Below are 14,404 nucleotides of genomic sequence, written 5' to 3' on the forward strand. Positions count from 1 at the left end.
TAAAATATATTATATATATATATATATATATATAGGGCTCTAATTTTATTCTCTCTAATATTATAATTTTATTCCAATATATATATATAAGCATATATGAAGTTTAACAAATAATGTCATTTATTGTGTGCACGTATACACAATATTTCTCTCATCCATCGAAAATTATTTATCCTGTGTTTTTTCGATAAAACAGCTGTTATGCATGGCTGATTTCGAATTCTCTGTTATACACAGTTCGATCCTGTCAACAAATAAGTATTAACAAATATCAATAAAGATAAAGGTTTAGGAACGGAGAGGAGGAAGCTAATTTAGGAATGGCTACAGGATATATTTTTGTAAAATTTTTGTTTTAAATGTCACAAAATTTTTTTTACAAGGAAGGAACTATTTCTGTTTCCATAACCATGATCGGTGTATTCGTGTCCGGTAACACAATTGCGTGTTTGAAATTTGAATTTGATAACGTGGCATTTTCATTTTTGTGTATTATTTTCGTCAAACTTTTTTCAATTTCTTTAAATAATATCATTTTGATTTCGTATCCATGAGAAATATCTTCTTCCTTCCTTTTTTTTTCATATATATAGTTCCTTCGTGAAATCCGCCAATCAATGTTTTTTCTTGACTTGCTTAATATATTCATATGTGCTGTATGTTCAGGGAATGGAAGTAACTCGTTACTTGTAACGAAGTTACAGTCACAAGTTACTTTTTTTATAACTTACTGATAATTACGTTACTATTCTTTTTTGATAATTATAACGATAATGTAGTGACTTTTTTTGTAACGGTAACGAATTTTACAGTTACTTTCATCGTTACTTTTTGTATTTTGAATCCAATATATAATATAATTTTCATTTACTCAATCTTCAGTCTTTAGATAGTATTCATAATTTGATTTCAAATTTTAACCATTTTTAAATGTCTTAAGATGTTAATACTCTCTGTGGTTAATTTATTTATTATTAAATTTAAGATAACTTATTGTGTTTAAAAAGATAAATTTTAATCCGAGCTTAATCTTCGTGCGTAATAATTTTAGAATGAATTTGTATATACATCAAATTCTCTAAACTGCGCGCCAATTAAATTTGTTTTAAAACGCAATTCCTAATTAAAACTAGAATAGTAATATAACAAATTAAATTTACAAGTAACTTAATGATATTTTTACGTAAATATGCATCTTTAAAGGACTATGAAAAATTTATGGTGAAAAATATTAATCGAATAGCGTTTTAAGATTGAAAATTTAATTGGTGTATATGTGTATAGATTGCAGAATTCACATATTATATTCACTCAAATATTAAAATTTGACTCTGTCATGACGTAAGGAGGAAATTACATACAATAAATTACTTACTACGTTAAGCTTCATTTTCTTAATTTTTCCTTAAAAATATTATAATTTTGTAATCCTGAAAATTGTAAAATATGTGGCAAACTGAGATATCTGTCTGATAGCTACGTCATATAGAAGTATAAAGTAATTTCTAAAATACTTAGCTGTCAACTGCTGCAGCGCTCCTGCAGTGATTTTTGACAGCTGAGAAATATACTATTATTTCAGGAATTATTTTACACTTTTACTCGATATGTCGGGCAAATCTCAGTTTGCCACATATTTTATAGATTTCAGAATTGTGAAATTGTTTTTAAGAAAAAACTAAAAAATAAAGCTAGTGTCATTGTTGTATATTGCTTTTATCAACATTTAAATAAAATATATTGCAAAACATTTTTTTAGACTAGTTGTATTTTAGTACTTATTTTAGACTGATTTTAAGAAAGTAACGGAGTAACGAATAGTTACTTTTTAAATAACTGTAATTGTAATGAGTTACTTTTAAAAATTAGTAACTAATAACGAGAACTTTTTTGACTCGGTAACGAGTAACTGTAACTTGTTACTTTAAAAAAATAACTTTCCATTCCCTGCATATGTTATCCCTGCGTATATTATTTCTCTCTATAATTTTATATAATAATAAATGTCTGAAATATTTTGGATTTTCATTGCGATTCATATTACAATAATTAAACAAAATATTCATATAATGCTACAATTGCATTCTCCAAATCTTCTTCCCATATCATAATGCTTGGGAAATTATTGATTTTCTGATTCCTCTCTGTTCTGGCAATTTATCAAAGTCTTCAAACTATCACTTGTTATATGTTGCGATAAAGATGAATAAAAAATTAAATTTTGTGATAACTTCTTTGAAAGCGCGCTTTGTTGGTATCAGGAAACAAATAGGCGCTTAATATTGTTACTCTAATTTTAGCTGCTTCCATTTGTAAGGAATTTTATAGTTAATAAAAATTCTTTCGCCATGAGCTACGACCTCTCGTTCTGAATCCACCTCTTCCTCTAGGTCTGTTACCTTTAAATCTACCACGACCTTAAAACGATAAGTAAAATTAATGATAATATAATAAACTAAAATATTTCTTTCAAATTTCAATACATTTGCCTACTCACCGTAATTTGATATGGTTGAACTGTATTTGCCACTGGGAGGCGTATATATTTCTCTTTTGCTGTTTTTATCTTCCTTACTACGTTTGTTCGAACTATTGTCATTTCCAAATGTGATTGGTGTATGTCTTTTTTGGACAGAATTTTTATCGCTCTAAAATAGACACAAAATTAATAAAATCAAAATATTGCAAATCAAAGCACTCACAAATGTAACATTGTAGTTATCATTATTTATAAAAACAGTTTATAACATATATTGAAAACTAATAACCTTTTTGTCGTTACAAGGCGTTTTCCACGAAAGATGTATTATACTTTTAAAGCTAGGAGGTGAATGAAACAGATCTTTGATTAAAGTATTGATATTGTTGGTTGTTTTCAATGCCACAACTTTCAATTGATTTTCTTCAGATTTCAATTCTTCTTCTGTCTTTCCACTAATAGCTTCACGTAATTTCTTTATATAACCTTGAATACCTCTTGCAAAATATTGTAATCTTAATCGGAATTCTTTGAGTTGCTCTGCATCTTTTATCAAAAATTCAGGAGTTTGTTTACACAACTTATGAAAGGCGTACATTAAACATTCCACATGACTAAATTGTAACTTTGGTACATCTGTAATTTCTGTAGCCGGAGGAAGTGGCATATAGGTCTAAAATAAATAAAATGAAAAATGATAAATAAGCAATAATTTTGATATTGATCAACAAAATACGAACATTAGATATTACAATACACACAAAAATATATTGTTAAAATATGTGTATGTATGGATAAAGATATAATACTTACAATAAGAGTATTGTAAAGCTGTTGAACCTTGTCTTCGGGTTTCTCAATAGTTCCACAAAATACAGTTAATTCAGCAAGCAACTTTAACAGTTCCAATTGTATATCTCTATCATCAGGAGAAGTCATCAAAGACAAATGTGGTAGAACTTGTACACAAATGTATGAAACAAATTTTGAAGAATCTATCTGCGACTGAAAAGAGATAAGAATATTGAAATATAGATAAAATATTAAATATTGATCATGAAACATATATAATGTATAACATATTTATATATTAAAATATTAAATCACATTTGAAGAAATATTGAAAATGCATCTGTGTGTGTGTGTGTGTGTGTGTGTGTGCGTGCGCGCGCGCGCGCGCGCGCGTATACATACACTGAAGAATGGAAGAGCATGTTTAACACATTGAACCAATCTGTTCCACTGTTCGACATTAGTGTGCTTAAAAGGTACAGACAATTCAGCTTGTTCTATCGTAATATCAACCAATTCTTGTTGTCCAGTGATAGTAGATCCCAATCTAGTCCATGCAAGAATTTCCATAATACTGTGGAATTCGTCAGCAGTCACATCCTATAAAAAACACATTATAAAAAAGTATATACATGTATTATATTATATTAAAAATAATAAATTACCTGCAATACTTTTTTACATTCTATAATTAGCAAATCTTCCGGTTCTTTCGTAATAATGTCATGTCCTATTGCTTTAAGCTTGATAGCTAGAAATTTTATACAACGTTCTCTCGTTCCATCGTCGCCACTAATAATTTGGCTAAAAAATCCACTTAAGGTACCTATAAATACAAACTCGATTTATAATTCAATAATTAAGTATACAGTCATAAATTGGCCGCAACAAATGCAAAAAATTTAATCCAAGTGAAAATTTATAGGTATTATTAAATAATACCTTTAGGATCACTTTTCATAAGTGACATAATACTGTTATGTACAACTGCCAATTCTGAAGAATCCTCAGCTTGTAATAATTGTGCTAAGATATCTGCAATTCGTGCTGTATGTTCTTTATTGTCTTTACAAAGTGCTGGTAAATCTTTAATAGCTTGTTTTCGAATCTGTAAAAGAAAATGAGAATATTTCTCTAAAAATCTAAAGATTTTAAGGAGTGATACTTTACACAAATTCAAAACAAAATTTTCTTAAGATTGTATATCCGAAACAGCTTCGTTTCAAAGATACTGAGTGTCAAAAAATTCATTTTTTCCAAAAATTTTGAAAACCATTCGAGTTATTTTGATAAAACTTTAAATATATACAAAGTTTCATCAAAATAATTTGAATAATTTCAAAATTTTTAGAAAAAAAATTCCTTCAACTATAACTCTGTTGATTCTGTATCTTTGAAATGAAGCCGTTTCGGACATATGGCCATACAAAGTTTTCATTTCTTGAATTTGTGTGAGGAATGACCACACTTAAAATCTTTTAGCGTACTTAGTATACACCCCGTGTAATATACGCAATTTATTATTTCAGCTACTAAAGCATACTCAAAATTAAAAACGGCTCAATCTTTTATTTGAAAACTTACAGCCATATCTTCATCTTCGCATAAATCTAAATGAGCGTCTATAGCTTGATCCGCTAGCTTTGGAAAATGCTTGAAAAATCTTGCAATAAATTGCGATGCTAGCCGTTTTTCCTTAGGTGATCCTTTAACTGCTGTCAGAATTTCCAGATATTCCTTTTCATGCTACAATATAAACAGTATTGAAGATAACTCACAAGAGCAATAAACATAACGATGTGATCTTTATTAAGACACAGAACTGTAAAGATAAAAATTTATTAAAAAAGAATTAAATTTAAAACTATTAAATTTATATATATATATATATATAAACAAAAGATGAAGCTGAAGCTCTTGATCTGCAGGAATAGTCAGTGAAATTGTTTTGAAACAGACAACAGACAAGTCAGTTTAGTATAATCGAAAAAAGTTAGCTTAGTATTATCGATATATTATTGTAAGTATTTAATTATTATTTTTAATTAGCATTTTTTTTTATTATTCATTAGTATTATTAATCAGAATATTCCTGCGACACGAGAAAAGCAAGACTTCATATCGGGAATTGCTTTGAAAAATATTATACATAACATAAGAAAAACTGTAGGTAAAGGATAATACTATATAAATATAGAGTCTTAGATGACAAAGAATTCATTTAATGAAAATTTATATGTTCTTTATCATTGACTGAGCGTATGTAATAGCACTGCCGTGTAAGCAAAAATAATTCCGATGAGATACCCATGCTTACAAGTATTATGACGAAAGTATCATGATATGAGGAAAGAGTTAAAATATAAACTCAAAACTTTTTTTCTACTATACACACTTTGCACGTATGTACGCACATTTGATATATATTTATTATTGGTCTGTTTTCTGTTTCTGCACTAGACTGCACTAGAACTCTCTTGCTTTTGACAAATATCAAGCATATACCTATCTCACTTCAAATTCAAAGTATACACTAGTTCAGTTATAGAAAACAAACCTTATATATGGATATGCATTCTGCATTGGAACTATCTTTTTCCATTCTTCCTAATCTTCGTTAATCTTTTTTGGCTGAATAAAAATTCTCTCCTGTTAATTTTTTTTCATGTGGAAAGTCAAAATACATAACAGTACTGCACTAACCCCTAACTGGAGCATACAGATCTTGGTAACCCTGAGACGTTTTCCTAATTTTTAAATTCTATAATGATTTGGAATAACTTTATGTTCCACAATCTTATTTCTCTGTTGTAAATGTGAAATTTTCATTCTTTGTCTGCAACAAAGTCTTCGAATTTCTTTATAGATTTTTATTATATTGTTCTGGACTATGTAAAAATTAGAAAAAAAAAAATGTACTTGTGAAAGCTTCAAGTTTTTACTATCATAAAAGTTGGATTGTATTTTATTTATTTTTTACAGATTTAAATTTATCAACCAGAATTCGCAATAAAAAAATTGACTGTGCCTTTTAAAGTGCTACATTATCAATGGATGGTTATTTTTCACAGTTTTGTTCTATTTATATAGGTTATTTGTCATACTATATGTATTTGTGCTAAGTTCAAGTGTTTATATAGTTTATATAGCAATTTTTTATATAATTGAAAAATCAAAAACTTCTAAAACTAACAAGACCCAGTTCCACAACTCACGGTTAACTCTTAACCGAGATTCAACTTATTCATTGTCTCTTTCTAATTTTAAAATTGGAAAGAGATGAGAAACAAGTTGAATCTCGGTTAAGAGTTAACCGTGAGTTGTGGAACTGGGCCTAAGAAAAACTTGGTATTTTTCCAGAAGAATCCCTTCAGCTTCAATTTTGATGAAATTATGCAATAGTATAATAATAGGTAACAAAGACTGTGTTAAATATATTGTGTAATAAGAAGAATCGATGGGTACTGTACATTTATATAACACATTGCAAATTATTAACCAGATAGTTAACTTCAGAGAATTAACCATTAATTTATAAGGATGGATGTATGTGATTAAATATTTATATTATAAACCAAATCCCTTCTTAATTGGCATCAAAGCTGAAGTAAACAAATTATTCATAACTAAGTATGGCACACTTATATGAATTAATGGCAATGTTCAGCAAATAGTTTATCTTACAACTATTGGAATTTTCTTTGCTGAGAAAGGACTATTCATCTAGGGCTACGTTCAAAAACTTGATCCAGATGTAGCCATGTATCTTCGTTGTTCACCAAATATTGGCAAATGTTAAACAAGGATAAAGTTACACATGAGATCTGTTTACTGTGGCTGAACTAGTATACACTTTTAAAACTTAAAGTGAGATAGATGTATATTTGATATTTATCGAAAGCGAGAAAGAGAATTCAAGTGCAGTTTAGTGCAGGAACAGAAAACAGACCAATGGATGCACCCAAGTACAGTTTCTGAGATCAATCTATGGAGTCGATTGTGTATCTCGAAATAAGATGACAATTACAAGAAAGCAAATTCACTAGATATTCATAATTTAATTGGTCAATAACTAGTGAATTTGCTAACTTTTGGAATTTTCACCTCCCCATTTCAAGATGCGCGCGCGCGCGCACACACACACACACACACACGCACACACACACACACACACACACACACACACACACACAAGATTCTTCGATCTTAAAAGTGTAATACCACCAGCGTGAAAAAAATTTGTAACAATTGCAAAATAAACATTCTACTGAACGCGACTATTATAAATCAATTAAAAAACAATGACGATTAAACTATGTCTATTATACTTAAAATATTCGGTAAATGATTTCGACGAATGACAGTGGCCCTTTGTAAACAGAAAGTTTTCGGTGAACTACTATAGTACCGAGTCCTTCACGGAGAGAATATTAATGATATATACGAGAAAAAAAATTTAATTTGGATAAATCAGATTATATCATTGTATGGTAATCCGCAGATGCACATAGGACGCTACATGCATTTTCGGTATTTCGGAATATATTTTGATGTTTAAACGACAGGAAAATTTGCATGAACACACACATACACACGCGCGCACACACGCACACACACACACACACACACACACACAACGCTCAATACAACATAGCGTCGATTGCACGTATATAAATTAGAAACAAAATCTCAACTACATATATTTTTAACTGAATATGGCCGGTGCTCGATGTAACCAACAAATTATACATACTTGTACCAGTTTATCTTTAGCGTCAGCAAGAATGCCAAAGTTCCTATACAGTTTTTCAATACTGTCGGTACTCATTATGAAGCTCACACGTGACTTGAATATTGTGAAAGTGCACGCAGGTACCAGAAAATGCGAATGCTTGAAATCTCAATCAGACACACCGTAACCGTCAAACGTACACGAAACACAAAATGTGTAATTGAATGTAACGTCTAACGATATAACGGGACGAGAACACATGAGACATTCAACAAAGATGGCAGCGACGCAGCGCACGCAAGCCGCAATCACAGTCGCAACTCTCTGTCGGCACCTTTGATGATAGCGTGTATGAAATCGAACTGCACATGCGCGAGCTAAGTAGGTAACCAATCATAAGCCTGCTCTTTGTTGCTACACTGAACTGCACTAAAATGTTCTATCATGCTTTCACCAATTCCAAATATATATCTATTTCATTTTAAGTACAATACTAGCTCAGTTACAAAAGAACCTTATATCACTGAATTTCTATTTTACATTATAGCTCTTTTATCATTTCTTCTCTTTTCTTAACTTGTTATTTACATATATTAGTCATTACATTTAATATATAAATTAAATTAGAAAATAAATAAGTAGCTAACCACACAATATAGAATCTGTATTGATCAATAAGAAATATAAAATTGAGAAAATACTAAAGAGAAATATACATATAATTATAGAAATATTATTTACTGAAAAGGAAATATATTTATTACATACATATATACATTTATACATTTTTAGTAAAAATGTTAAGAGTGAAGTAAGGGACAAATAGTATGTAAAATCAATATATTTATTCAAATATTGCATTAAAATAAAAAACATAATAAGTATGTACTTCTTAAATCTATAAATCTAAAAAAAATTAGAAAAAACAAATATTAATAAAATTAATAAATCAAAATCAAAATATATTTATGCACAATAATAAAAATATTTTTGTATGGTAAGAGAATTTATTTTAAGAACATTTACAAATATGCATACAATATATTATAATTTGGGCGTCAATCTGTGCGGATAATAATTGTGAAACATTCACGGGTAGTAATTGACAACCTAGTTGACGAAGAGTTTCGTATTTCTTAGGGTCTTCCTTACTTTTTCTTGTATTTTCCATCCTTTGTATTTTCTTTTGGAGTCTTCTAATTCTTTCGCGTAGTTTTTTATTTTCTGCTGTTAATTTTAAATTCCGTTTTTGTAAGTTTTTCTTTTTCGGAGTTCCTGCTATGGTTGGTATATATGTGGTCTTCGATGTGCTCCTATATGCAAATCAGAAATAGAATACTATTGTAAAAATGTATTGAACACTTAAAAAAAAGATGTAACTATAACAGTAGAAAAAGATGTCAAAATATGTATTAAGGAAGATATATTAACGATATTAAGATTAAGTAAACCAATCGAGTTATATTATACAATATTATTATATGTACTTTAAAATACTACAATCATGTATTTTACTTTTACATTTATATTTTATTATATTTAAAAATAGCTCTAAGAGAAAAATACCATAATCAAAATGCATTTATATAACTACTTTTTAATAAAACTTACGGTTTAGTCATTTCAACATCTTTATCCATAGGCAAGTAGGTCTGTATATGAGCATCTGTATCTATAGACATAGGTTTTAACGATTGGATGTCGCTAAAACATAATACATACTTTTAATACAATACCCTTGATAAAAAATAAAATATGTTTTTGCAACAATACATAAATTACAGCTGATGTAGATTATAAAATCATTATTATAAAGAGTCATTATTATAAAGAGAACGGAACATTATAAAGGCCGGAAAAGTGACAATATTTAAGAACTTTTTTAAAAGAAAATAAAACACATAAATGTGATTTTATTTATACAAAAGTATATAATTTAATGTGTATCTAGAAAAAAACCCATTATTTCCATTTTCGTGCCTTTCTGAGCTAACACAAGCAATCCTCCAAAAAAAGAATGGGCTAGTTGATACGATTTCCGCAAAGTGATTGATCTAAAATAAAAAAACTAAAATAAATCTTTGAATATATATCATTCTCTTTAGTTTTATCACAGAGAATTTTAAATCTAGAAAAATTAAAACAAAATTACGGAATTAAAGAGGCGAAAAAAAGATTAAAACATGACATTTTTATTTAAGTTGAATAACTCTTTTAATTTGTCAAATTTTAAAATTCTCTATGATGAGACACTGACGAGAGTGATCTCTATTTTAAAATTCATTTTGGGTTTTTTTTTATTTTACCGTTATCAACCGTTTTGCAGGGATCGTATTAATCAGCCTAGCTTTTTTTTTAATGGCTTGCTTGTGTCAGCTTTAAAAGGCATAAAAATGGAAATATAACTGGACTCATTTTTTTCTACATAGACATTAAAATATGTACTTTGATATAAATTAAACCAAACTTCATTTACGCGTAGTTTTTTTTTTAATTCCTAAAATATCGTCTAATTTCTGGCCTCTACATTGCATTGTCCCCATCTTGAAACAGAATATTGTATAAGATATATAAAAGTTAAAAAACCTGCTCGTTTCTTCTTGTTGAATCTTGTCCTGATCTTTTTCAGTTATATTTTCTTCTTGAAATGATGTTACAGGTGTATTGCTGTAAAAATTGTAATATTAATTTATACATGATAAATTTACTATTTAAGAAAAACTATGTTATTCAGAGTAGAAAATGCTTTATAAAAAATTTATTATTTACTTTCTTCCAAAAAATATTGTTGGAACAGCATTAGGAAGAAGACTGGCTCTACATTTGCCTATTTTGTACCACTTTTCTTCAAAATGCAAGTGGCACAGTCGATAGTTGCGATGAGCGTATTCTGGACCCATCACTTGTAAATCAAATCTTCCAGATGCGTGTATCCACTGCAACCATCTATAAATTTAACAGAAATAGTTAATATAAAATATTGTTTTTTTATACATACATTTTATACATACATTTTATACATATGTACATATATATAAAAGAATATTAAAAAATTAAAAGTACACACATACATATTGTAATATAAAATTATAAATATTTAAAATAATAACTGATTTATACATGCTTTAAAAAATAATTAAAATAAATGTATACCTATCACATTCCTTTGGAAACATAAAGAAGTGTCTTTTCTCTGTAACATTGTAATTGCACTCCTTCATTACACACCATAAATTTGATTTATGGGTCGACATCCTTTTTCCTTGATTTTTCTGTATCTTCTAAGAAGCAGCACCTGCAACAAAGCTAAGATCAAATGTGTTTACTGGCAGAGAATTGAAAATCTGTATATCCTTATACAAATTAACTATTCTCCGAAGTGAACATAACCTTCGTTTTCGACACCGTCAATATTAATTTTCACTTTTTCCACTTCTTTCACTGAACACTTTACACGTTACTATTCACCGAACACTTTACACGTTTTATATTAACACGGCTTCGATTGTTCAATGCTCACTCCAATTTGCTCCGATTTCACTACTGCGTTTTATATGAATTTTATGGTTTATATGGACATTTAAATGTGACCGAGAGAATTATAGAAAACTAGAGAGAGGAAGTGTGATAGAGGATCAGTTACGTGATTGGTTACCTACTTAGCTCGCGCATGTGCAATTCGATTTTGTACACGCTAGAATTGGGAGAGTTGCGCTACTGTATATACTGTGATGCAGGATCACCATTAGGGCTGTCGCAGACAAAATTTCTGTAAGTCCGGATCTACAATAGGTGTTTTAAGCCTTAAGTCGTAAGAAATTGACTAATCACATGATCTACAATAGAGTTTTAAGTCTTAAGCCATAAGAAATGGACGAATCCTAGTCGATTATTCTCCTCGAATTCGACTGTGATTGGTCAATTTCTTACGACTTAAGGCTTAAAACACCTATTGTAGATCCGGGGTAACAGTAACCTTAAGACATGGACTTAAGCCGATGAGCCAATCAGGATATTACTTTAGGTCTACGTAATCTAACGGAAATAGAAATAGAGCAATAAACTTATCCGTAAGACGAGTTTTAACCGGTTGAAATTCGCCTTATTGTGAGGTTATGGATAAGTTTATTGTTACTTCCATTTCCATTAGATTACGTACACCTAAAGTAATATCCTGATTGGCTCATCGGATTAAGTTTACACCTTACGCACATGTTACGGAATTTTGTCTGCGGCAGCTCTTAAGCCGGAATCAGACTACGCATTGAAGATTGAGATTGAAGATTGAAATTTGACCAATAAGGACAAAGAAATTTTAGGTCCTGTCGTTTCGATTGGTCAAATTTCAATCTTTCAATCTTCAATCTCAATATTCAATGCGTAGTCTGATTCCGGCCTTAGGGAGCGTTTAGGGCTACAAAATTCCGTACACAAAATTCAGTGATAGTGACCGTAAAGGTGCCTTTTCATGCGCAGCACTCTGCGGCAGCAAAACGTCACGTGACGCAAATTTATTTTACATGAGATGACGCATACTTTCGGCGCAAAATACATTTTGCCGCAATTCGTTAAAGTTGAACCGAACGAACAGCAAACAGCAAGCTGCAAAATTAAAGCGCGCAATACGTCGTAAAGCTTAAAAAAGTTTGTACTATCGACCTCGATCAAGTTTGGTAATCGGTTTAGGATCCCCTTAATATAAAACAACGAAGAATGACTTCGAATAATGTACGGATACATGTTTGTAATTAATTGATTAATTATTTTCAATAAGTAGATATCAATAAATCGAATATGAAAGCAAATCATAACCTTAATCTGTTGACATCGAGAACGTGAATGATATATATCGCAATTGTAACTTTCAAATTTGTGATAAAGTATAAAATGATCTAATTTAGAAAGTTATAGTTTATTTTAAACAAAAAACTTTGGTTCTTCACAAATTCCGCAAGTGTTAACAAGATTTATCTAACAAAAAAAAATACATGAATAGTCAACACATTATAAGATGATATTGTTAGATTACAAAGTACACATGCACTTTCCCATGAAACGATTTAAGAAGCAAGACCAAAGTTTTTTGTTTAAAATAAAAAAGTTTTATGTTAAGGGGATCCTAAATCGATTACCGAATTTGATCGAGGTCGATAGTACAGACTTTTTTAAGCTTTACGACGTATTGCGCGCTTCGATTTTGCAGCTTGCTGTTTGCTGTTCGTTCGGTTCAACTTTAACGAACTGCGGCAAAATGTATTTTGCGCCGGGTGCATTATCTCATGTAAAATAAATTTGCGTCACGTGACGTTTTGCTACCGCAGCGTGCTGTGCATGAAAAGGCACCTTTAGATGTAAACTTAAGCCGATGAGCCAATCAGGATATTGCTTTAGGTCTACATAATCTAATGGAAATGGAAATAATAGTAAACTTAGCCATAACCGGTTGAAACTCGCCTATGGATAAGTTTATGGCTATTTCTATTTCCGTCAGATTACGTAGATCTAAAGCAGTTCTGATTGGCTCATCGGCTTAAGTTCACGTCTTAAGGTTACTGTTACAGAAATTTTGTCTGCGGCAGCCTTATGCGTGGTCTACAATGGACAGTAGCAGTAGTGGATTAAGAAATAGGCGTAGAAATCGATCAATCATGGTTGATTATTCTCCTCACATTCGATTATGATTGGTTGATTTCTACGCCAACTTCTTAATCCACTACTGCTACTGTCCATTGTAGACCACGCATTTTATTGGCCGTAACCATATGCCGTAATCTGTAAAAACTGACCAATCACCTTCGAGTATTCCCTTCTTATCGTCGAATGAGAGGGGAATATTTGACTGTAATTAGTCAATTCTTAAAGTCCAGCTACAATATAATTAGCAGTAGGCAGTAATGAAGTAAGACGCAAGGAGTAGCACAATTTCTACAACCACGTCTGTCTACAATGAAGACGATGTAACGGCAGCTACGACATAAAGTCAATAAGAAAATACACTGTTTGAGGTTACATATAAAATAGTGATTGAGTTTTCTCAGCAGTTGCAACAGTTATGTATTCACTGATTCATTGATAATAATGAAAATCATCGTCAAACATAGCCTCAAAGTGCCCATTTCACTTAAAGCCCATTTCACTTAAAGCCGGGAACACATTGAAAAAAGTAAGGGTACCGTCACATACAGTCCGCAATCCATAATCCGCACCGGATGTCCGCAAAAGCATTTGAAGCCCATGGCACATACAAAAACGTAAGGCCGTAAGACGTAATCAGTAAGCGAATTGGCCAATCACGATAGAGACCGTAAGGCCAGTAAGGGCCCTGGCACACAAAAAACTTAAGGCAGTAAGACGTAATCAATAAGGAAATCAACATGTTGGATTCGCTACTGCTTATGTTA

The 14,404-nt window shown here is 30.4% G+C and overlaps 2 protein-coding genes across 2 annotated transcripts; both read right to left on the reverse strand.

The window, feature by feature from the left end:
- Positions 1-1,987: 1,987 nt before the first annotated feature.
- Positions 1,988-8,274, reverse strand: cass (apoptosis inhibitor cassowary). The gene is made up of 9 exons (XM_018461422.1): positions 8,025-8,274; positions 4,856-5,017; positions 4,214-4,379; positions 3,937-4,097; positions 3,674-3,871; positions 3,293-3,484; positions 2,769-3,152; positions 2,498-2,648; positions 1,988-2,417 (listed from the first exon to the last, which is right to left on the reverse strand). Exons 1-9 carry the CDS (start codon positions 8,097-8,099, stop codon positions 2,329-2,331), a joined length of 1,578 nt encoding a protein of 525 aa, XP_018316924.1. The 5' UTR covers positions 8,100-8,274; the 3' UTR covers positions 1,988-2,328.
- Positions 8,275-9,009: 735 nt separating this feature from the next.
- Positions 9,010-11,712, reverse strand: LOC108731238 (uncharacterized). The gene is made up of 5 exons (XM_018461460.1): positions 11,157-11,712; positions 10,773-10,949; positions 10,590-10,670; positions 9,615-9,707; positions 9,010-9,316 (listed from the first exon to the last, which is right to left on the reverse strand). Exons 1-5 carry the CDS (start codon positions 11,255-11,257, stop codon positions 9,016-9,018), a joined length of 753 nt encoding a protein of 250 aa, XP_018316962.1. The 5' UTR covers positions 11,258-11,712; the 3' UTR covers positions 9,010-9,015.
- Between the last annotated feature and the right edge of the window lie 2,692 nt (positions 11,713-14,404).

The sequence above is a fragment of the Mycetomoellerius zeteki genome, unplaced genomic scaffold, assembly GCF_001594055.1.
Source record: "Mycetomoellerius zeteki isolate Tzet28-1 unplaced genomic scaffold, Tzet1.0 scaffold10, whole genome shotgun sequence".
Classification (NCBI taxonomy): domain Eukaryota; kingdom Metazoa; phylum Arthropoda; class Insecta; order Hymenoptera; family Formicidae; genus Mycetomoellerius; species Mycetomoellerius zeteki.